Here is a 23,442-nt window from a genome sequence, read left to right as displayed (position 1 = left end):
TTAATACAGGAGCTAGAGTAATGGGATTATTAACTCCTCTTCATCTTGGCTTTAGTTCCACACCTTTGTTAGTGTTTTTTTCATAGTAATTATAAATTTTTCCTTTTATTTGATTAACTTGCAGGTGATTATTTACCTGAAACAACAAGACCTCAGGAGATGATGAAAATTTTTGCCTTTGCCAACTCATTGGTGGAACTTCTGGCTGTGGGGTTAGAAACCTTTAACAGAGCGCGTTATAGGCAGTTTGTGAAACAGATTGGTTATATGATCAGGTAATGCTCCATTTCAGTGACAATTCATTTTCTACCTCCCGGGTATTTCATTCTCATGCCCAGACTTCTTAATATTGGAGTGCTCAGCACTCAGTCGCCCAGACCTTTTGTTTTTACACACACTTGTTTCTTGGGATGCCATCCATTCTTATGTCTTTAAATATATAGTTTTATTTGCAGCCTATACCTTTCTCCTAAATGTGTATATTAAACTACCAACTCAACACCTCCGCTTGCATGACTCCCAGACATCATAACTTAATACTCCCAAAGTGAACTCACTCTCTTTCCAAACTGCCCCTTCCACTTTCAGTTTTAGTAAACGGCAATTCTTTCCTATTTTAGTTGCTGAGGGCAAAACACCAGGTGACATCCCTGGGCTTTTCTTTCTTTTACTTCTGCATCCATTGTAACCACAAATTCTATCATCTCTACCTTCAAAATACCATCTTTCATCAAGTCTAAGATGCTACCAATTCTAAAAATGAATTTTATGTGCTAGTAAAACAAAAAATGTTTCCAGCTTGTGACATTGTGTTATCTCTATTGATATACTTTTTTTTAAAGTATTGTATTTATTTATTTCAGAATATTATAAGGGTATACACGTTTTGGTTATATACTTCGTTTTTGTACATTTTAGGTCAAAGTTATAAGTGTGCTCTTCACCTGGGATGTGTGTATTGTACCCATTAGGTATGAATTAATCCACTCCTCACCCCCACTTAATATATATTCTAATTGCAGAGTTGTTAGTGCGAAAGATGTGCTTTTTTCCCCCCTCCTTTTTGACATTTAGTCTCACTGTGTCATGCTGGATAGAATGCCATGGCATCATCATGACAACTCACAGCAACCACAAACTCTTGGGCTCGAGAGATCCTCTTGCCTCAGCCTCCTGAATAGCTGGGACTACAGGTGCTCGCCATAATGCTGGGCTAATTTTTTTCTGTTTTTAGTAGAGAGGAAGTCTCACTCATGCTCAGGCTGGTCTTAAACTCCTGAGCTCAAGGGATCCATCTGCATTAGCCTTCCAGAATGCTAGGAATACAGGCATGAGCCACCATGCTGGGTCTACTGGTACCCTTTTGGATCAATGCAACATGCTCTTTTTAGACTTCAGCCTCTTCTCACCACCTTTATTTATCTTTGCCACGCTAGTTCATTCATAATCTGTTGACTCACCTCCCTGCTTCTGACTTCGCCCAGCCCCCTGCTTCCTGGGTTAATGTATTCTCACAATAGTCAGCGTTCTCTGTAAATCATGAGTCAGCCCATGTCACACTCTGCTCAAGACTACTGTGCTCCTCACCTTACTTACAGTAGAAGCCATAGTCCTTATGGTGGCTTGAGGGGCCCTTCATGATCTGGTTTCCTCCCACTTTTCTGATTGCCTGTGTCCAGCCAATCGCCTCTCTCTTACTCTGCTTTAGTGCACTGCTATTCCTCAAATACATCTAATGTCCCTTGGAGCCTCTGCACTGATATTTTCTTCTGCATGGACACTCTTGCTATAGATATTCTTGGGTCTGACTCCTCACCGTCTTCCAGACATTCCTGCCCCTGTTCAGGGAGGTCCTTTCTGTTCCCAGCCAACCTCCTTACTTTTGCCCACTCCTTTATCTCCAGACACACTTAATTTCCCTCCTACTTTTTCTCAATGTCACTTAACTATGTGATGGACTGTATATTTTACCTTATTTTGTTCATTGTCTTTTTGCTCTTCACTAAGTGTAGGCTCCATAAAGGTAGAATTTAAAATTTTTTCCCATTGTATTATCTTCAGAACTTTGAAGATAGTAGGTGCTCATTAAACATGTGTTGAATGACTTAATGTTTCATATGTAATCTAGGGTTGTTGATATTGAGTGAGTTAATGAAAGGGGCTATATTGTCTTTCCTCCAGGATGACCCTTGGTTATGTTAGTGACCATTGGGCACAGTATGTGAACTATAACCGAGGCTCGGGATTGGCCCTGCAGCCCTACTCAATGGAGAAACTACAGGTTGAATTTGATGAGCTGTTTTTGAGGGCTGTCCTACATGTACTGAAAGCTAAAAGGTAAGACATGATGATATTTGGAGAGAAGTAGCTCTCTGGTAAGAAAGATTGAAGTGAAAGTTCTACTGAATTAGATCTCTTAGGATAATGTCTCAGTGTTTTTCATCTATGCCTTACCTAGAGCATTTCGTGGATCTTAGTTTTCTATCTGTAGTGCCCTTCCTATTGACAGAAATGATCTCTCTTGCAGGTTTCTTTCTGTCTCAGAATAATCCCATTTTGATGTCTCAGTTTTTTGTTTCCCCTGAACTTTTGGGGTGGTCTTTTTTTTTGAGACAAAGTCTCACTTTGTCACCCTTGGTAGAGTGCTGTGGCATCATAGCTTACAGCAACCTTAAACTCTTGGGCTCAAGCGATTCTCTTGTCTCAGCCCTCAGCCTCCTAAGTAGCTGGGAATACAGGCACCCGCCACAATGCCTGATTATTTTCAGAGATAAGGTCTTGCTCTGGCTCAGGCTGGTCTCGAACCTGTGAGCTCAGGCAGTCTACCCACCTCGGCCTCCCAGAGTGCTAGGATTATAGGTGTGAGCCACACCTGACCTGGAGTGGTCTTGATGGGGGAAAAACAGAATGAATTCCTTTACACACCCAACGGCAGTGCCTATAGCAGGGCACAGTAGGTGCTCAGCCTGTGGTGCAAACTATTTGCTGGCTTTGTTGTTCAGGTTGTCTCACAGTAAGTGTTTTAAGGGTGCATTTGAGGCCTAGGCAGGGGCACAGCTGTGCACCCCATTCTGCCTTCCCTTGTCTTGGGCCAAGTGTAGGAGCAGATTCTGCCCCAGGATTGCACCCTCTACTAGGAGTTGGGGGATAGCTTCTAACCCTACCCAGCTCTAGTTGTGAATTGCTAGTTCTCCCCCACTTTGCCTTCTCCTGAGCTAGCTGTCTACACTCCCTCTTAGCCTTAGTCCCTTAGTCCTTCTGTGTGTTGTGTGGTGTATTTGCGTCTTGATCTGTTGTTTACTATTACCCTGGGCAAATCACTTAATATTTATGGTCTCACTTTCTTCATTTATAAAATGGAGATAATAATGAGACTATTTGTTCTGTTAACCTCATGGATATGTTAAGACGGTGCATTTTGGTAATATGTATAAATACTTTTTAAATCATAAAGGACATTTCATATGTAAGTGGTGGCAAGTTTTGTATGGTTTCAGATATAGAACAGAGTAACTTAGAGACTTACAGAAAGATCTGGACTCCTTAGCTAAGTGTTAACCACTTTTAGGCACTCAAAAAACCTGGGCCTAACATAAATACAGCTTGAGTGTAGAAATTTATCTTTAGATGAATTTTGTTCCATGTACACTATACATTTGGTAACCTTGTGATAGGCACCAAATCCAGGGCAGGGTCGTGCCAAGGAGTCACTGCAGTAGTACCTGCCACTGAAGCTGGCATGATGCTTGGGAAAAGCCTTCCATCTCTGATCTCCTGTCACTTGTCCTGTGCTTGCCTAGCTGAGTGGCAAAGCTTTCGTTCTGGTTTCCTACAGAGATAGGAATGTTGAAAGCTATTGTTCTTGAGTGCAATTTATTTTAAGAAATAAATTATATGGGCCAGGCTTGGTAGCTCGTGCCTGTAATCCTAGCACTCTGGGAGGCTGAGGTGGGTGATTGCTTGAGCCCAGGAGTTTGACACCAGCCTGAGCAAGAGTGAGATCCCCTCTCTACTAAAAACAGAAAAGACTAGTCGTGCATGGTGGTGGGCTCCTGTAGTCTCAGGTACTCTAGAGGCTGAGGCAAGAGGATAACTCAAACCCAGGAGTTTGAGGGTGCTGTGAGCTATGACGGCACAGGACTCTACCCAGGGTGACAAAAAAAAAAAAAAAAAGAAAGAACTACATAAGAAACAAATATTTAAAGCCACAAGATTTAAATTTATTTAGCACTTCAATGGAAATTTCAAGATGGTTGCTAACCCCTCAACTTAAACCAAAACCAAACCAAAAGATAGCAAAAACCTAAGCCACGTTTCTTGCAGGTTTGCCACGTTGAGAATTTTGTAGTCTGAAATATGCCCTGTTATGTGACATTACTTTTGATTTGGAGTTATAAAACAGAATTAGGTCCCATGTTAGGCTTATTAATTAATTAATAAATATTTTAGAAATTATAAGACAAAGGCCTGGCCCTCCTGAAGTTTCTTCACTTCATGCTCAGGAGTCTAGCTGACTTTTCCAGAGTTCAGGTCAGGATTGGTTTGGGCTACCAGTTGTCTGCCCAGGTTCTTATGTGTGGATTAGGCATACATTATTCCTTTCTTTTTTCTTATTATTTTAATAAGCTTGGCTTCTTTGTAATTCTTCTACAATTTGTAGTTGTGCCCCAAAATATAACAACTATTTTGAGTGCTTCCTTGTGTTTCTTTTTTTGACACAGAATCTTACTCTCTTTCCCTGGGGAGAGGGCTGTGGCATCATAGCTCAAAGCAACCTCAAACTACTGGATTCAGAAGTTCAAGCTATCCTCTTGCCTCAGCTCCTGGGTTTGAATTATCCTCTTGCCTCACCCTCCCAAGTAGCTGAGACTACAGGCACCTGCCATAAGGCTGGGCTAGTTTTCTATTTTTAGAGATGGGCTCTCATTCTTGCTTAGGTTGGTCTTGAACTCCTGAGCTCAAGCAATTCACCCTCTTCAGCCTCCCAAAGAGCTAGGAATAAGGCACCACACCTGGTTCTTGTTATTATTTTAAGTTTAAAAAGTATTATGATAAAATTCACCTATTATTTTAATAAACATCTATTGAGCTGATGGCTTTTGAGGAACTGTTTTAGGTAGTAAAATGCAAGGCTCTAGTTACAAATTGGTTTATAGAAAGATGAACAAGATCTGATTTCTGCTCTCAGGTTGTTGGTAGGCTGTATTTGCTCGAACTGTTTCTCCTATTGTGGTTTAAGAAACACTTGAGTATCGCTTCTCGGCCTTTTGGCTAAGATCAAGTGTAGAAACACGAGTCTGAGTCACCACAAGTGTCTGTACAAGGTGCAAATGCTTGGGCCCCACCTGTGACCTACAAAATCAGGGTCTCTGTAGATGGGGCTTGAGAATCTACATTTTCCACAAAGTCTCCAGGTAATTTTTTTTGCCTCTGGAGTGTGAGAACACTGAGTAAAGGCACGATATTGCCAAAGTCAGGTATGGATGGAGTTCTAACTGCCAACTAAGTAATCAGAGGAGGGCTTCACACGTGTAGGGACGCTGGTCTAGAGGTGTAAGGTGTTCTCTTCAGCTTTGTTGGAATGCAAGAGTATTCTGAATGCAAAAGAAGGCTTTGGTTGGAAATGTAGACCAGAGCTGCATCGTGGGAGCCTGTGTGTGTGGGGCTGAGGAATTTGAACTTCATTCCATGATCAGGGAGGAGTCACTGGGTGTTATATATCCTTGAGGTGCTTATGACCAAAGCATGTGGCAAATTGTGGTAGTGTGATTTAAAAGATTTCTCTTTTTCCTATGAGAACTGAAGGTTGGTTTACTTTCTCAGTGTGGTGAAGCTGACTAATAAAGAAAATTATTTCTGTTCCTTTAAAAAAAATGCAGACTCGGCATTTGGCTGTTCATGTCTGAAATGCCCTTTGGGACGCTGTCGGTCCCTATGCTCTGGAAGCTCTTCTACCTCATGCACCAGGTGGAGAGTGGGCGCCTGCAGCAGCTCTGCTCTGGCCTGCAGCCTGCAGAGTGCAAGCGGCAGCTCCAAGGTACGGTTATCCTGACTACTGTGGGCTTCTCTTTTGCTACTCTGTACTCGACTGTAATGATTCTGAAGTTTGAGGAACTGCTTTGTTGTTTTGATTTATTAGATAGCAGCTGACATATCTGAAATCCAATCGATTTTGCATATGTGTGTGAAATTATTCTGGTTTACTGTCCTTTTAACAAGTGTGTGTTAATTGTTTAGAAATTTGTTAAGATTTTGTGTCCAATTGTTCTTCTAATATCATTTATTGCTTTTTTTTTTTTTTTTTTTAATCTGAGACAGAATCTCAAGCAGATGCTCTGGGTAGACTACTGTGGCATCATAGCTCACAGCAACCTCAATCTGTTCGGCTTAAGTGATTCTCTTGCCTCAGCCTCCCAAGTAGCTGGGACTACAGGCGCCCGCCATAACACCCGGCTATTTTTTGATTGCAGTTGTTAGCTGTTTTTTGGTTGCTATTGTTATTGTCGTTTAGGAGGCCCACACCCACTTCAAACCCACCAGCCTCAGTGTATGTGGCCGGCGCCCTACTCACTGAGCTCCGGGTGTCAAGCCCAGGGGTATATATTTTTCATGTGGACTTTTTTCCCTCTTCTATAAAACTTTGCAATATTGGTTTTTTTTATACTGCCTCCTAGTGACAAAATATAATATTGCTTACATGGCATCCTGAGAGAAATAGGCAAACATAGTATGTATGTAATGCTTATTACAGTTATCAGTATTTCAGTCAGTGTTATAACTATTTTCTTGTCTCTAATATTTCTTTATAAGCCAGTCCCTTTTGTTTGGAGGGCTATGTTTGTGCTGAGTAGTTTGCTAGTCTTTGTAGTTTCCATTAGGGTCTTCGTTCGTTTGCTAATAGTCAGCCAAGTAGCTTCAAATGTGCCTTTGAAATTGGCAGTATTGTCTTTGAAGGTCACTCTCCTAATGGTGGTAGAAATGTTTTGCAAAGCACTAATTGCAAAGCACTTCACCGGTGACATATCATTTACCCTTCATATTAAATAATCTTTTGAGACAGATGAGGAAACTAAGGCTTAGAAATGTTAAATATCTCCACCGAGAGTACCTTTTATTTAGGGTATGTTGGAATTTCAGAGGTTATCTTGTGGAAATCCATTTTGGAACAAAGAAAGACCTTTTGTATGTGTAAATATTTCTAAATATCTTTTAATTTTAAATCCTCTTACTGTCTGGAAAGTGATTAAAATATATTAATAGGTATATTAATAGGTTAAAATTTATTCTTTCCCCACTTTAATTTTCTCATATAAACTTGCAGACCCAGAACATTTTGCGAACTTTGAGAAGTGTCTTTCTTCTATGAATAGCTCTGAAGAGATTTGCCTTCTGACTACCTTTGCTCAGATGGCTCAGGCTAGAAGAACAGACATGGATGAGGACTTCATCAAAATTATTGTTCTGGAGATATATGAGGTTAGAGTATGAAGTTTTATAGATCAACTAAAACATGTTTTCTTTTGGGCTGTCCGTCTGTTGGTTCTTTTGGGATTATGTTTTTAAATGTGACTGAGCTACTACTATCTGTACTTACGGAAGGGGGTAGAGAATTCAAGGAACATCATTTTGCTGTAGGGACTATTGAAAACTTGAATTATACTCATTCTGTTTCCTACTACTATCCTTTGACATTTGAAGCGTGAACATTGGGAAGGAAGAGGCAGCGTAGCACAATGCGACATTTGGAGAGTTTCTACTATTTGTCCTGACACTTGGGATTTTTGCACTGTTTCCAGTCCAAATTCCACTCGTGCCAGTAACATGGAAGCCTGGCTTCCAAGCCAATTTAAATGACTTTAAGTGGAAAGAATATTGAATTTAGAGTTAGAAGATCTGACTTTTGTTTTAACTTTCCTATTAGTTGCCTATCTCACATCTGAAAAGATAATTTACCACCCTGGGCTTTATTTTCCTCATTTGTAAAATGATAGGCTGGGATGTCATTCTGGCTTGCTTCACTTTTTCACCAAGCCATCCCTCATGGTAGATAAGAGTGAACTTTGGATTGCTCAGTTGTCTGGGGACTAGTCCAAAGTGGCTACCCAAACTTTCAGTGGAGTTTTATGTATATTTAAAAAGCCATGCACATTTTATACTTTGTGCTGTGTATTATCTATTATCTTTTATCTTCATACAAAATACTCCAAAGTTTTTAGTTATACTTAAGTAAAATTATGTTCGAAGATTCTATGAGTTTTATTATCCTCCCCCAGTAATCCATTTTGAGAATGACAACAAACTTGGGTGATCTAAAGCTTTTTCCAAGATCAGATACTATTTAGCTATTACGATACTGATACTTGGTAACCATGCATGAGGTTAAGACCTTGATGGATTGGAATTCAGACTATCTTCATGATTTGAAAAACTCGGGTGAGATGTATTTTCACATCCATTAAATGACATCTTCAATATTTATTGCTACATTTTCTGCTCTTGAATAATGTTTCCAGGAATCGCAGTAATAATTACATTCTGATCCTCTGTGTGCAATAGAAGCAATATTTAATCTTCCAGTGATGTGCTCTTACATTTTTCTATTTTATTTTATTCTCTGTTATTTTTCTGTCTATTCCATTGTATTAATAAATGGCAAACACTGGCATTAATGGATTGTGACCTTTAGTTTGAAAGACATTGTTCAAAAGGAGTTGGTAAATACTGGTATTGTATTTTAGAAGCACTTGCAGTTTGGGATCTTATTTTGTAGGAGAGAATGGGTATTTCCATGACATACATTCTGAATTTCATCATTTTAGTGATTTCCTTAAGCTTAGAAAAGTTTTAGATTTAAAGGGACTGCTTTATTGCTTCTGACTACTTTGGGATACTGTTTTTGAATGTATACTTAAGTTGTTACAAATAGTTGCCCTTCCCTTCCTCTCTTCTCACCTTCAAGGTAGATGGTTATCTGAAATTCTGACATTTTTTTGAACCTGGTGTGAACTGAGGCTTAATGTGAGATTCTTTCTGCTCTACTTGGAAAAAAACTACATAAATGTGTTTTGGCTGTTAATTGATACTTAACATTGTTATCTCCTCCCACCCCATTTAGGTATCTTATGTCACCTTGTCCACCAGAGAGACTTTTTCAAAGGTTGGTCGAGAGCTTTTAGGGGCCATCACAGCTGTTCATCCTGAGATAATTTCTGTCCTTTTAGATAGAGTTCAAGAGACCATTGACCAAGTTGGAATGGTAAGAGTGCTTTTTGTTGTTGTTGTTTTAAAAAATCCTGAAGGAATGAAACAGTGGTCAAGGATAGGACAGTTGCTGGGAATGACTGTATCATTTCAGCGCACAAGGTGAAAGGAACTTAACATTTACTGTGTTGCCAGGCTCTGTGCCATTCACCACGACAATTTGGGATTAGCTGTTGCTTACAAAAGGGTGTAATTGTTTCTGTCAAATCTTCTCAAAGTTGACTTTCCTAACTTCTTCATATCAGGTTTTTGCTTTAACTATAGCCTGTAGTTAACTATTTTTATTTTGTAATTTATTGGGCTTTCATAATTCTCACTTTTTATGCTAGGAGGAAACAGCTGTGACTAAGAAAGAAGGCCCTATTTGAAATCACTCAACAGCAAAATTAAAAGTACATAGTGATTTAAGTTGAGCAAGACAGAGTTTATTTTTGTTATTTGTCACAATCCCTTTTGCAATCTTTGTGTGCTTTAAAAAAGTAGCTTTCTTTAGCTATAATCCACATACCGTACAGTTCACCTATTTAAAGTATACACTTCAGTGGCTGAGTATGTTCATAGAGCTCACCACAATCAATTTTAGAGCATTTTCATCACCTCAAAAAGAAACGCCATGCACTTTAACTATAACTTCTATTCCCTCCAGCTCTAAACAACCACTAGTCTATTTTTTCTGTCTATATTTTGCCTGTTCTAGACATTTCATATAAATGAAATCATATAATATGTGGTCTTCTGTGTCTGGTTTATTTCACTTAGTGTAATACCCTCAAGGTATTTTACATCCAAGTTGTGGTATATGTCTTCCTTCCTTTGTAAGCCCGAATAGTAATTCCATTGTAAGTATATGTCACATTTTGTTTATTCATTTGTTGATGGGCGCTTGGGTTGCTTCTACCATTTCAAATAATGCTGCCATAAAGGTGGATGTACAGGTATCTCTTTGAGATGTTGCTTTCAGTTCTTTTGGGCATATACAAGTAGAGTTGCTAGATTATATATTCTATTTTTAATTTTTTGAAGAACCATCACACCGTTTTCCATAGTGGCAGTACATGTACTTTTTCCTTTTAAGAACATTGTGAAATTATTATATTGAGATAAAAAATCCTTTATATGCAATTCAATATAGCAAGAAGTTTTTGGTTACTTCTTTTTGAGTGATTATCTAATGGAATGAATTCCACAGAAATGTACAGTAGGTAATATGATTCTTAGCTCATGACATTTTTCTCTTAAGTGTTTTTCTATTTTTGGCTACATTTATATTTTTAATTCCGCCATGATACTTCCATTAGTAAACTGTGCCCAGAGCATCTGGTTAACATTAAGGGTAAAAATCAAAACCATAGTATTTTTTAGAGCGCATCTTCTATAAGTTGCCTCCACTCTTGGTTTATACATGTGGGTTCTTTGTGCTCTGTGAGCTTGCTGAGATTTTTGGAGGGACTTGTTCAAGCTCCCATGCCTTCAGATGAATATGATGGCTTTTAATATTTTCACAGTGACCTTGGCTAGTCTGGAATTAGTTCCTAGTTCTAAGAGTCTGGGAATGAGCTGTGACTGGAGCCCTGAACTTTTAGTGACATATTTTGAGTGTATCTGAAGATAACTTTGTGTTCTAAAGGCCCAGTGTAAGAGGGCGCAACCTGCGTGGGCGTTGTCCTTAGTTAGGATACTGGCTGATAAGGGCAAAGCCTTTTGGGTGTTCCCAAAGTATAAAGAGATATATTTAGTGACAACCTGCAAATTGATGTCGTATTTTCCTTTTGGCCTATTTTATAATTTAAAAAATTGGCTCACTTCAGAGGACAGTCTCCTATTGTTACTGAAATCCATGTATGTCCTGTATAACCTCTTCAAGTAAGATGGTAATCTCTTGACTTTCAGTGAAACCATAAATACATTTCAAAAATATACCATGTAAATTCTCTTTTGTTGAGAATCCTTACAAGAATTCTTAAATGGATTATTTGTTTTCTAATTATTATGCCTTTAATTTCTTTTTCTTGCCTTAATACATTGACTCTAGGAACTTTATTATAGTATTTTTTTTAATTTAATTTAATTTTTTTTTTTTATTGTGGGGATTCATTGAGGGTACAATAAGCCAGGTTACACTGATTGCAATTGTTAGGTAAAGTCCCTCTTGCAATCATGTCTTGCCCCCATAAAGTGTGACACTCACCAAGGCCCCACCCCTCTCCCTCTGTCCCTCTTTCTGCTTTTCCTCCCCCCCCATAATCTTAATTGTCATTAATTGTCCTCATATCAAAATTGAGTACATAGAATTCATGCTTCTCCATTCTTGTGATGCTTTACTAAGAATAATGTCTTCCACTTCCTATTATAGTATTGAATAGAAGTATTAAGAATGGATGTTCTTGCCTCATTCCCTATCATAGGGTAAAGGGCTAAAAAGTTTACTATAAAGAATAACGTTAGCAATAGGTTTTTCTATATTAGGCTGAGGATGTTTCTATTTCCAGTCTGTGTTTTTTTTTAAGTGGATATTCAAGTGTGTTTTTCTGTATCTGTTGAGATCTTGTCATTTTTCTTTTTTATTCTGCTAATGTAATATTGACTGATTTTCAAATGTTGAATCCTCATTGTTTCTCTCTGGAATAAAAATCACTTGATCAGGCTGGGTACAGTGGCTTATGCTGTAATCCTAGCACGGTGGGAGGTGGAGGCAGGTGGATTGCTTGAGCTCAGGAGTTCAAGACCAGCCTGAGCAAGAGTGAGATCCTGTCTCTACTAATAATAATAGCAGCCAGGCATTGTGGCAGGTGCCTGTAGTTCCAGCTACTTGGAAGGGTGAGATAAGAGTATCTCGTGAGCCCAAGAGTTTGAGGTTGCTGTGAGCTGTGACACAATGGCACTCTACCCAGGGCGCCAGAGTGAGACCTGTCTCAAACCCCCCAAAAACCCCAATGATTGTCATATTATCTTTTTTAGGTATTTCTAGATTCAATTTGGTAATATTTTATTGAGGATTTTTTTTATATCTATTCTTGAGGGTGATTGGTAATTTTATTGCATGTCTTCATTAGGTTTTATTCTTAGGATATGTTGGCCTTATAACATGAGTTGGGAAGTATTCCCTCCTCTTGTTTTCTGAAAGAGTTTTTGCAAGATTGCTATTAATTCTTCTTCAAATATTTGATAGAATTTACCAGTGACATCATCTGGGCCTGGAGTTTTCTTTGTGGAAAGTCTATTGATAAATTGATACAGGACTATTTAGATTTTTTTCCTTTAGTCAGTTTTGGTAAGTTATGTTTTTAAAGAAATTCTTCCACTTCATCCAAGAAGTTTAAAGTACTGGCATAGAGTTGTATGTACTATTCCCTTGTATATGTTTTAATGTCTCCAGGGTTTTTCATGATGGCACACTTTCATTTTTTTTTTTGAGACAGAATCTCACTCTGTAGCCCTGGGTAAAGTGCCATGGTGTCATCAAAGCTCACAGGAACCTCAGACTCGAAGGCCAGAGTGATCCTCTTGCCTCAGCCTCCCAAGTACCTGGGACTACATACAGGTGCTCACCACAATGCCTGGCTGATTTTTCTATTTTTATTTTTAAAAATTTTTATTTATTAATAAAAATTAAAGACAGAGGATCTCTTGAGCCCTCTGTTTTGGCTACATTTACATTTAAAATTTAATGACAGAGTCTCAAAAAAAAAAAAAAAAAAAACAACCTCAAACTCTTGGGCTTAAATGATTCTCTTGCCTCAGCCTCCCAAGTAGCTGGGACTACAGGTGCCCACAACAATACCTGGCTAATTTTTCTATTTTTAGTAGAGACAGAGTCTTGCTCTGGCTTATGCTGGTCTCGAACTCCTGAGCTCAAGCAATCCTCCCACCCATGCTAGGATCATAGGTGTGAGCCACCATACCCAGCCCACTTTCATTTCTCATGGGAAGATATATGTCAGTGCCATTCTTTTACATAGCTGGGAGAGATGCTTTTCTGGACAGATCATGATCATTGCTATACTGTTTGTTCTAGCATTAATACTTTGCTCTTTCTGTCAGATACTTGCAGGGAAAAGTAATACTTTTCTGTTTTTAAATTATCATTTTATTCAGAGGATTCTAGACCTTTAGTAATAAATCCTCATGAAAATTTAAATGCACACACACAAATAAAAATTTTTAAAAAAGGAAAGGAAGGGTCTTTTTTAAAAATTTAAAACTTTTAAAAATTTTGTTTTGGCTCCAGTTTGAAGCAGTGCTGGAACCTGGAGAATGCTAGTTTGTGTGATATGTGTTCCATATGGTAACCACTAGGTACATGTGACTGTAGACCCCTTGAAATGTGGATTGTGCTGTAAGTATAAAATACACACTGAGTTTGAAGACTTTGTATGAACAAAAGACTATAACACTTTTTTGGTAACAATTACATGTTGAGATAATATTTTAGACATCAGGTGAAATAAATTATTAAAATTAATTTTACTCATTTCTTTTAACTTTTCACAAAAGGTGGTTGTTAGAAAAATTAAAATTGCATATGTAGCTCGTATTTCCATTGGATAGCACTATTTTAGACATTTTTATAAAATGAATTACTCTTCTCCCTTAAAACATGCTGTATTTATTTGAATTTGCACTCATAGATACATTATTTAACAAGTGGTGCTAGAGAATTTTTGTAAACAAGATATAAAAAAGCTTTTTATTTTTTATTTTTTTTGCTGGTTTATTTTTTATTTTTTATTTTTTTTATTTTTCTTTTTTTATTGTTAAATCATAGCTGTGTACATTAGTGCAATCAAGGGGTACAATGTGCTGGTTTCATATACAATCTGAAATATTCTCATGAAACTGTTCAACATAGCCTTCATGGCATGCTCTTAGTTATTGTATGTAGACATATGTATTCTGCCTTTGTAAGTTTCACCTGTACCCTATAAAAGCTTTTTATTATGGAATATTTCAAATACGTATGAGAGCAAAAGTAGCATAATGAATTTTCCTATGATCCAGTTTCAACAGTTACCAACTCTTGATCTTGCTTCATCTGTACCCCCTCATGCCTTGTCCCAACTCCCCAGGTTGCTTTGAATCAATAGAAATATCTTCTTAGATGCCATGGAAGAAATAATTATTTGAAACGCTAAATATTTTTGTAAAGTGAATGTCCCCCAATTTATTACGACTTTAAAATTGTGTCTTATACAATGGTTTACCTAAACTGAAGGGTACTAATTTACCTATAAAAGGAAGACTGATCTTTACAAATGGTTGTAAAATATGCTTCTGATAATTGTATTAATTTTAATAACCATTTGATTTGGTTGTTCATGATTTCCATTTCACTTGTCTAAAGTAAATGGAGTAATAATACTCCATTTCCTTTTGGAGAAAAATTTTTGCAAGCACTTCTATAATCTAGTATTGTAATATAAGATTGTCCCTAATTCTTGACTTTAATGATTATTGTTTTCTTTTTAATAAGGTTTCCCTCTACTTGTTTAAAGAACTGCCTTTGTATCTTTGGCAACCTTCTGTCTCTGAGATAGCTGTGATACGGGATTGGTTATTGAATTACAACCTGACAGAGGTGAAGAATAAACTGGCTTGTGTTATTCTGGAAGGACTGAATTGGGGATTTGCTGAACAGGTGTGTATTAAAACCATTCCTTAAAGACTAGAGGTTCTACATGTATTAGTTTCAAAGAATCATTTTCTCAAAGCATTAACATTTCTAAGTATCATTTGCAGGGTTGGCAAATCCTTTTAGCTGTATCAAAGTTTAGGATCTTCCTGTTAGTTTTGTTTTGTAGCATGAACCGCTACTAGATAAAGATAAATTGTTCCACACTGAAAATGCTTCCTTTCTTCCTTATACCACTTACACCTATTGTTGTATCTCTGGCTTGTTGGTTACTCTAGTTCCTCCCAGCTGCCTCTTCTGCCTCTGGCTCCTCTTCCATCTATGATTTGACTTGCCAGAGTTGTCTTCTGAAACCCTGGTTACGAGACTGAGCTCTGAGCCAGCCCTCCTGGGTTCTGACCCCGGCTCTGTTACCTCCTGACTGTGTAACCCTGAGGAGGTTTCCCACACTCCCTGGCCTCAGTTGCTCGTTTGTAATTTGATATTAACAGGCATACCTCACAGGATGGTTGTAAGGATTCAACAAATTAGGACACATAAAACATTGAGGGCAGTTCTCGCACACTTTAATTATTTGTTGTAGTTATTATTAATGATAGTTTGTACTTAAAGGTTTGCTGTGTCTCTTATCTCTCCAGGGATGCCATGTCAAATGATTTTGACCATTAAAAAAACTTTTTCTGCCTCGTTACCATGGGCCTTATTAGTTAGCTCCTTGATCAAAAGACTAACATTTTAAAGGGAAAATTGGTGAACTCAGCCCTCTCCATTTGTCTGGCAGCTTTTGTTCTGAGCAAATCATTTAGTCCTTGAAGCTGTCTTGTGTGTTTTGCATTAACATGACGCCTGCTGTATAGATGAGGATGTTGAATCCAAGGGAGCTTTCTCCTAAGGTGGCCCTGACCACCTGGCGCTGCCCATGGGTGAATCTGGGTCTTCTTTCACTGACGTGCTGGTGGGTGAGAACTACAGGGGGCTGTTCTCCACCTTCAGATTCTCTGACTTGTGAATGAATCCCCTAGGCTTCCCTTTTGGAGAGCTGTGTGAGTCTCTTTACTTCTTTGTTAGAGTTAAGAGAGTCATCTTGCCGAGAATGTGAAGGAATGTTATTTCTTTATGCTGCAAAGGAAGATAGGGTGGGAAATTTGATAGGCACCTTCTGATTCAGGAGGAATATATCACCTGTGTTGCCAAGTGTCTTATTTATTTGAATGATGATCAAATAAGAAAAGGGATTTTAAGTTTAATTTATTAACTATCTTCCTGTTTAATACTAATTAAGCATCTTCCTGATTTGTGGCAATGCCCTGGACTTTTTTTTTTTTTGGAGACAGAGCCTCAAGCTGTTGCCCTGGGTAGAGTCCTGTGGCATCACAGCTCACAGCAATCTCCAACTCCTGGGCTCAAGTGATTCTCCTGCCTCCACCTCCCAAGTAGCTGGGACTACAGGTGCCTGCCACAACTGGCTGTTTTTGTTTTTTTTGGTTGCAGCCGGCATTGTTGTTTGGTAGGCCCGGGCTGGATTTGAACCCATCAGCTCAGGTGTGTGTGGCTGGCGCCTTAGCTGCTTGAGCCACAGGCGCTAAGCCAATGCCCTGGACTTTTAACCTAAAGTCTTTGTAGAGATTCTAGGGGGGGGCTGCGTGATTATGTTCAGGATAGTCTTTTGGGCCAGCATGTGGGATGACTCAGGTTCAAACCTATCTAGGTGCAGTGTAATGGCTCTTTAAAGATTTCAGTTTTTTTCCTAGCACCATTTTATATTGTCCCTCACTGTTAGGGGATGTGATATTTGGAATATTTAGCTTCTGCATCGAGGACTCTTTTTCACTATTCTGTCTAATCTTTTGATTCCAAATACCAAAAAACCAAAAAATAAAACCCACCCAAAACAAAAACCCCAAGATAGTATGTTTATAGTTATTTTTCTTTTTAAAAGGGTACCCTGCATCTGGATCAAGGAGTCCATGCTGAAGTGGCTTTGATGGTTCTTGAAGCTTATCAGAAGTACCTTGCACAGAAACCATATGCTGGGCTTCTTTCTGAAAGTATGAAGCAGGTATTTCCTTTTCTTCCGTACTGAGAACATGAATCTTTATTTATAAATGGCCTGGGCAGATAAGGTATCCTAAGTGCATTTCTAGCAATTTAAGATATTAAAATTAACTTCTAAGATTGGATGAAGATTTTCTTTAAGAGCTATCTCTTTATATAACTATTTTAATGTTACAGAATTTGGGCGGAGTTATAGTGGTGTGCTAGAGCTTATTTGTACTGGCTGGGGAGAACTGTTAAATTTTCAGGAACTTAGCAAGCTAGGTTGTAAACTGTTAGTAGCTTGCAGTTGGCCATGGTGGGAGTTTTTAACATCACCCAAACTGGCAAATGCTATCAGAGAGCTCCCTCACCTTAGTTGTTTTGTTTTGGAGACAGAGTCTCACTCTGTTGCCTAGGCTGGGGTGCTGGAGGGCATTCCTGGACTAAAGCCATCCTCCTGCCTTAGTCTCCTGAGTAACTGGGATACACACGCTGGCCACAATGCCTGGCTGATTTTTCTATTTTTAGTGGAGATGGGGTCTTGTTCTTTGCTCAGGCTGTTCTTGAACTTCTGAGCTCAAGGAATCCTCCTACCTCAGCCTCCCAGAGTGCTAGGAGTGAGCCACCATGCCCAGCCTTACTTTCTAGCACATTTTTGTTTGAGTATCAGCTTTTATATCATTTTTCTTTTACTCGAGTCGACTGAGATCAGGTTGACAAAGTGATTAGCAAGTTGTTGTGAGTGAGAGATTGCTTTAATGTTGTGCAATAAACATCCACTGAAGACTAGTAGGTAGCATATTCCTTTTTTCTGAGGGCATTGTCACTCACAGAAAGAAAGGAGTGGGGCGGTGCCTGTGGCTCAAGTAGTAGGGCGCCGGTCCCATATGCCAGAGGTGGCGGGTTCAAACCCAGCCCCAGCCAAAAACCACAAAAACAAAAAAAAAACAGAAAGGAGTGGATGAGCTTACTGATTTAATTTGTGTGTGACTAATGTGGCTTAAAATAAATCATTGTTTTAGGTTTCATATTTGGCCAGTATTGTTCGATATGGAGAGACACCCGAGACCTCATTTAACCAATGGGCCTGGAATTTGATCTTGAGGTTAAAACTGCACAAAAACGATTATGGAATACAGCAGAGTTGTCCAGTTGTTCCCTTCCCCAGGACTGTGCCTGACATGACAGACTCACCCACGTTTCATCCTCTCTTGAAGGCTGTGAAAGCGGGCATGCCCATTGGCTGTTATCTAGCCTTATCTATGACGGATGTGGGCCACAGGTACGGTGTTTGGGCCAAACCGCTAGGGTTGTTAAACCTTGTAGTTGGTGGTTCTAGAATCTTGTCTTTTGCATCCCAAGTTCTGAGGCCTCCATCCAACCTGTTGAGGGATAATTAGGACCAATAATAATAAGCCTTGATTAGAAGGTAATCAAGGAGAAATAGTGCCCAGATTCACATACAACAGATTTGTACCAGCATGGCACCTTATTACATTATGAAGGGAGGTATACCTGTCACCCAGAATGGAATGCTCATGTCAGCAGTAGATTCGTATTCTCTTCCTCAAGACTAATGGTCAAATAAAAATAATTTGATTACTTGTAGTGAATTTTTTAAAGAAAAGTGGTGGCAGTCCAACTCAGGCTCCTTAATTAAAGGTTCTGTACCTGTCTGGAATAATGAGATGCCTTATCAGGTCACATGCTTGTTTGCTATGAGCCCATAAGCTGTCTGCCACTGGGGCATTTATCACACTGTATCGAAGTTACCTGTTTAATCTTCTCCCCAGTTCAGTTACATATAACTTCTATTAGGTTAGTACCCAAGAATGTTATTTGTCTATGTTATCATTTTATCCCAAACAATGAAAACTGGTGCAGTAAATAATTAAATGAATCAAGGAGTTCTTAGTTGGTTAAAAATTCTTTTCTTTTAAAGATCCTTTTCTTCTGAAGCATTAATGTTTTTCTGGCCTTTCCATTTTCTAAAGCCTGTTTGACCTGTGCTCTCTGGTTCTTGTGTTTAGACTCACTGTAACATCTTTTTAGCAGCATTCTGACATCTTGTTCCTGTATAATTTCATGGGGATGCCAGTTGTCCTATCAGCTGTAGGTTTAGCCTTGTGCTAGGAAGCAGGAGAGATAAAGATTTATTAGACAGTTGCCCTCAGGTTGTTGATAGCTGAGTGGAGATGGTGGGCACAAAACAATTGGCAGTACTATAGTGTATAATCACAGACTGAATGATATGTAGAGAACAGTGGTTCTCAACTTCCAATGCTGTTTAAAATAATTTCTGAAACTTTTAAGAAAATCCTAGTGCAGTAAGAGGGTCTGAATCCTGACCTAATTGGGCTGGGGGCCAGTTCTGTAGTCTTTAATGCATAGCCTGGATGGAGAACCACTTATAATCTGAGCAGAAAGAATTTAGAATGAGAGAGAGGTAGAGCAGGATACTTTAATGGAGGAGTTGAGTTTTGGAAAGGAATCTTAATTTAGAGAAGACATTTGCTTTAGTCTGGTTGTTTGTCTCCCCAGAGTTCATGTTGAAATTTGATCCAGAGTGCTGGAGGTGGGACTGATGAGGGGTGTTTGGGTTATGGGGGTAGAGCCCTCTGAGTGGCTTAGTGCTGTCCTGTGGTCCTGTGAGAGCTGGTCCCCGTCACTTTCTTTCTCACAGTGTGATCTCTGCACATGCCTGCTACTGTTTGCCTTCCGCTGTGAGTGGAAGTAGCCTGAGGCTCTCATCAGATACCCAGTCTTCCAGACAGCAGAATTGTGAGCCAAGTAAACCTTTTTTCTTTATAAATTATCCTGTCTTGAGTGTTCCTCATAGCAACACAAAATAAAACAACATTCAAGGCTAAGGAGCAGAGTGATGATACATTCCTTTCCATTGAAGATTCATCTCATGAGCCATCTCCTGCCACCTGCAGCACTTGTGCGTTTTGAACAGCACACTCACTGTTTGTGTTATAATCGTCATGCATCCTCCTTCTCATGGACACTGCTCTGTGTAGGTGGGGTTGTTGTCTTGTTCATCTAAACAGCTCCAGAACTTGTACTTAGTAGGTTTTCAACACATGCTGGTGTATCAAATTCATGTGGGAAGGAGCACCAGGTGTCTGAGTGGGCAAGTGATCTGTGGTCTGATACACGTTGGGGAGTGGAGGAGATCAGGTGGTTGGAAGGGCCAAATTATGGACACATTTGAAAGCCAAATAAGAGAGGGTAGAATTGATAAGGACCCTTCCAAAAATAGTCTTTACATTTTTCCAGTAGCTCTGCTGTCATCCACAGTTTACTGTATCTTGGGTTCTTCATCTGTCAAATGGGAATAATAGAAATATTGGATTTACTTTATGAGGCTTAAGTTCATTGGAATACACTTAGATCTGGCTTGTGGATTCTTGGAGTGCAGTTATCTGAACTTTCTGATTTCTTATATGCTTTCAGGGACTATAGCTCTTTATTCGCTGTTACTGCTTTGGATTTTCTCTAAACATGACTATTTGTTTAGTGTTGATTATGGAATACTGAATGAGAGTAGGGGTGAGAATGATTGTTTCCCTTCTGGGCTGACCTCTAGTGTATAATTCACAGTAGTTATCTAGGATGTAGAAGTAGCAGGGGTCCTCAAACTGCAGCCCGCGGGCCACATGAGGCTGTGTGATTGTATTTGTTCTTGTTCTGTTTTTTAACTTCAAAATAAGATATGTGCAGTGTGCATAGGAATTTGTTCATAGTTTTTTTTTTAAAACTATAGTCCAGCTCTCCAATGGTCTGAGGGACAGTGAACTGGCCCCCTGTTTAAAAAGTTTGAGGACCCCTGTTAGAGAGTATAGAAGTAATTTAAGACAATTCTATGAATGGGCTTGGGATTGTGGAAAGAGCAGGCAGAAATATACATTGTACACAAAGATAGCATTATAGATAGAACAGAGGACAGTCATCAGAAAATCTAGAATCTTCCCAAGAATGAAAACATTGCTATTTCTTTCTGTTTATTTTTATCCAGTATTTTTTCTTTGATCTTTTTAAGAGTTGTATATAAAATTTTACATCCTTTGTTTTTTAATTTAATATTGTAAATACTTCTCTTGTGGCATAATCTTTGTACTATTACTTTTATTTTTTGAGATGCTTGAAGCAAGAATTAAAGTAGTATAACCAAATTGCAGAGATAGGAAAATGGAAAAAAAGCCACTCACTTCTGCCACTCTATACAATGTACATTTTGTTGTGACATTGTCCCTGTATTTTCTCCCCTTTAAGTAACTTTACTAGTAGTTGTAATCTTGAGTATAAAATTTTGTTTTTCTTTTTTCATTTTTTTGCTAGTATCATTATGGCAGACATATTTTCCCGTTGCCCTTTGTTACCATGTGTATTATTTTGAAATGATGCAATAAAATTCCCACTGAATAGATTTTTCTAAAATTTACTTAAGTCATTTTCTGCCTCTGAGTTTTATACATAAATCTGAAAATATATCTTTTCATGGATCATCTTTTATATTTTTTCCATATTTGGGATTATTTCTTAAGGATAGATTCTCTGAAGTGTGTCAAAGAATATGAAATGTTTATGCCAAATTGGTTTTGGAAGAATTTTTCAGTTGAGTAACCCTAATCTGAAAATCCAAAATTCAGAAAGATCTAAAATCTGAACGTTTTTGTGCACTGACGTGACACTCAAAGGAAAGATTTATTGGAGCATTTTGGATCTTGGATTTTTGGATTAAGGATGCTCAACTGGTAACTATAATGAAAAATCTGAAATTTAAAACACTTTTGGTCACAAGCATTTCGGAAAAGGTGCATTCAGCCTGTGTGACAGGTTAGATTGGCCTCTCTTCTGCATCTTCTTACTGTGTAGTATCTTGCATTTATATCCAGGCAAGGAAAGACCCCAAAGCTCTTAACAGCAGCTCTATTTGAGAAACAAAATAGGGTAGTCATAATGCCCTGGATTAGAAATTTGCAAAAGTGAGTTCGCATTTTGACCTTAACCTAGGAAATGATGTGAATTTGGGCATGATACCTCACCTTCCTCATTTATAAAATGAAAATGTAGATGAACTTCTAAGTTCCTTTGGAACTCCAGAGTTCTGGTTCTATTATTTCTGTGTGAAAATTGGGTAAAAAGTATGTTGGAGGCTCGGCACCTAAAGCTCAGCAGCTAGGGTGCCAGTCACATACATTGGAGCTGGCCGGTTTGAACCCAGCCCGGGCCTGCCAAAACAACAATGACAACTACAACCAGAAAATAGCTGGGTGTTGTGGTAGGCACCTGTAGTCCCAGCTACGCAGGAGGCTGATGGAAGAGAATCGCTGGAGTCCAAGAGTTTGAGGTTGCTTGTGAGCTGTGATGCCACGGCACTCTACTGAGGGTGACAAAGTGAGACTCTGTCTCAAAAAAAAAAAAAAAATACATACATATATATATATATATATATATATATATATATATGTTGGAAACCTGAGGTAATCCCAGTATTGTAGGCTGTTAATTGCTCATTGGAAGAATGTAATTTCATGAAGCAGCTGCCTTGTATGCTCATTGCCTTTTTCTTTCTCCGTAGTGTTGTGAAGTTCTGTGCAGAAGGCATCTCACTGTTGGGGATTCTGGTCCAGTCGAGGCATTTGAGAACAGTGGTCCATGTTCTGGATAAGATTCTGCCTTTGTTCTACTCTTGCCAGTGTTACCTTCTGAAGAATGAGCAGTAAGTATGTTCCATCCCTTCTTTAGAAACAGCCTAGTGAGTACAAATGACTGTGTCTTCTGATTTCTAAAGTAAAATAAAGGGAGTGATTTTTTACTAGGGTATTTTTTATCGGACAGAAAACTTTTATACCCCATTTTATTGTATTTTATTGAGACAGAGCTTCACTATGTTGCCTTTGGTAGAGTGCTGTGGTGTCAAAGCTCACAGCAACTTCTCCCTTCTGGGCTCAAGTGATCCTCTTGTCTCAGTCTCACGAGTAGCTGGGGCTACAGCTGCCACAATGCCTGGCTAGTTTTTTTAGAGATGGGGTTTCGCTCTTGCTCAGGCTGGTCTCAGACTCCTGACCTCTAGCATTCCACCCATCTCGGCCTCCCAGAGTGCTAGAATTACAGGCATGAGCCACTGCGCCTGGCCATGTATTCCATTTTAGAGTGCAGATTGATGAACCGTGATTCTAATAATGATTCCATTTTTATTATCATGAAACTTTTCATTTAACTGTAGATTGCTTATTATAGCATATTAGTGTTTATGAGAGCAGTTGTTTTCCTGATACTTTGGAAATAGTGCTTCTGGTGCTGAGTACCAGGTGGCTTTGCCATTGTAACAACAGCAAAACACGTTTTTAGTTGCCTGCAGCGTACATAACAGATATGTAGGAAGTGGGCAGAGAATTGCCTGTCCAGAGAGTGGGGAGGTGAGAGCTGACTGGGGTCTCTTGAAGAGTGATGAAAGGGGGAGGTGCAGCCCAACATGGAAGACCTGGGTGGTGGGGGACGGGTAC

The 23,442-nt window shown here is 38.9% G+C and overlaps 1 protein-coding gene across 1 annotated transcript in view; it reads left to right on the top strand.

Moving 5' to 3' along the window:
- The window catches only part of EPG5 (ectopic P-granules 5 autophagy tethering factor), a 130,330-nt gene that overhangs the window by 31,095 nt on the left and 75,793 nt on the right, over positions 1-23,442 (top strand). The window contains exons 9-17 of the mRNA XM_053571604.1: positions 125-275; positions 2,182-2,337; positions 5,880-6,037; positions 7,322-7,476; positions 9,116-9,256; positions 14,732-14,896; positions 16,830-16,949; positions 17,950-18,209; positions 22,515-22,655. Of these exons, the coding sequence (XP_053427579.1) occupies positions 125-275; positions 2,182-2,337; positions 5,880-6,037; positions 7,322-7,476; positions 9,116-9,256; positions 14,732-14,896; positions 16,830-16,949; positions 17,950-18,209; positions 22,515-22,655 (1,447 nt within the window). The remainder of the gene's footprint in view (positions 1-124; positions 276-2,181; positions 2,338-5,879; positions 6,038-7,321; positions 7,477-9,115; positions 9,257-14,731; positions 14,897-16,829; positions 16,950-17,949; positions 18,210-22,514; positions 22,656-23,442) is intronic.

Source organism: Nycticebus coucang, chromosome 19 (assembly GCF_027406575.1).
Source record: "Nycticebus coucang isolate mNycCou1 chromosome 19, mNycCou1.pri, whole genome shotgun sequence".
Classification (NCBI taxonomy): Eukaryota; Metazoa; Chordata; class Mammalia; order Primates; family Lorisidae; genus Nycticebus; species Nycticebus coucang.
The sequence above is the reverse complement of the archived record's forward strand: the minus strand, read 5'-3'. Positions and strand labels throughout refer to the sequence as shown.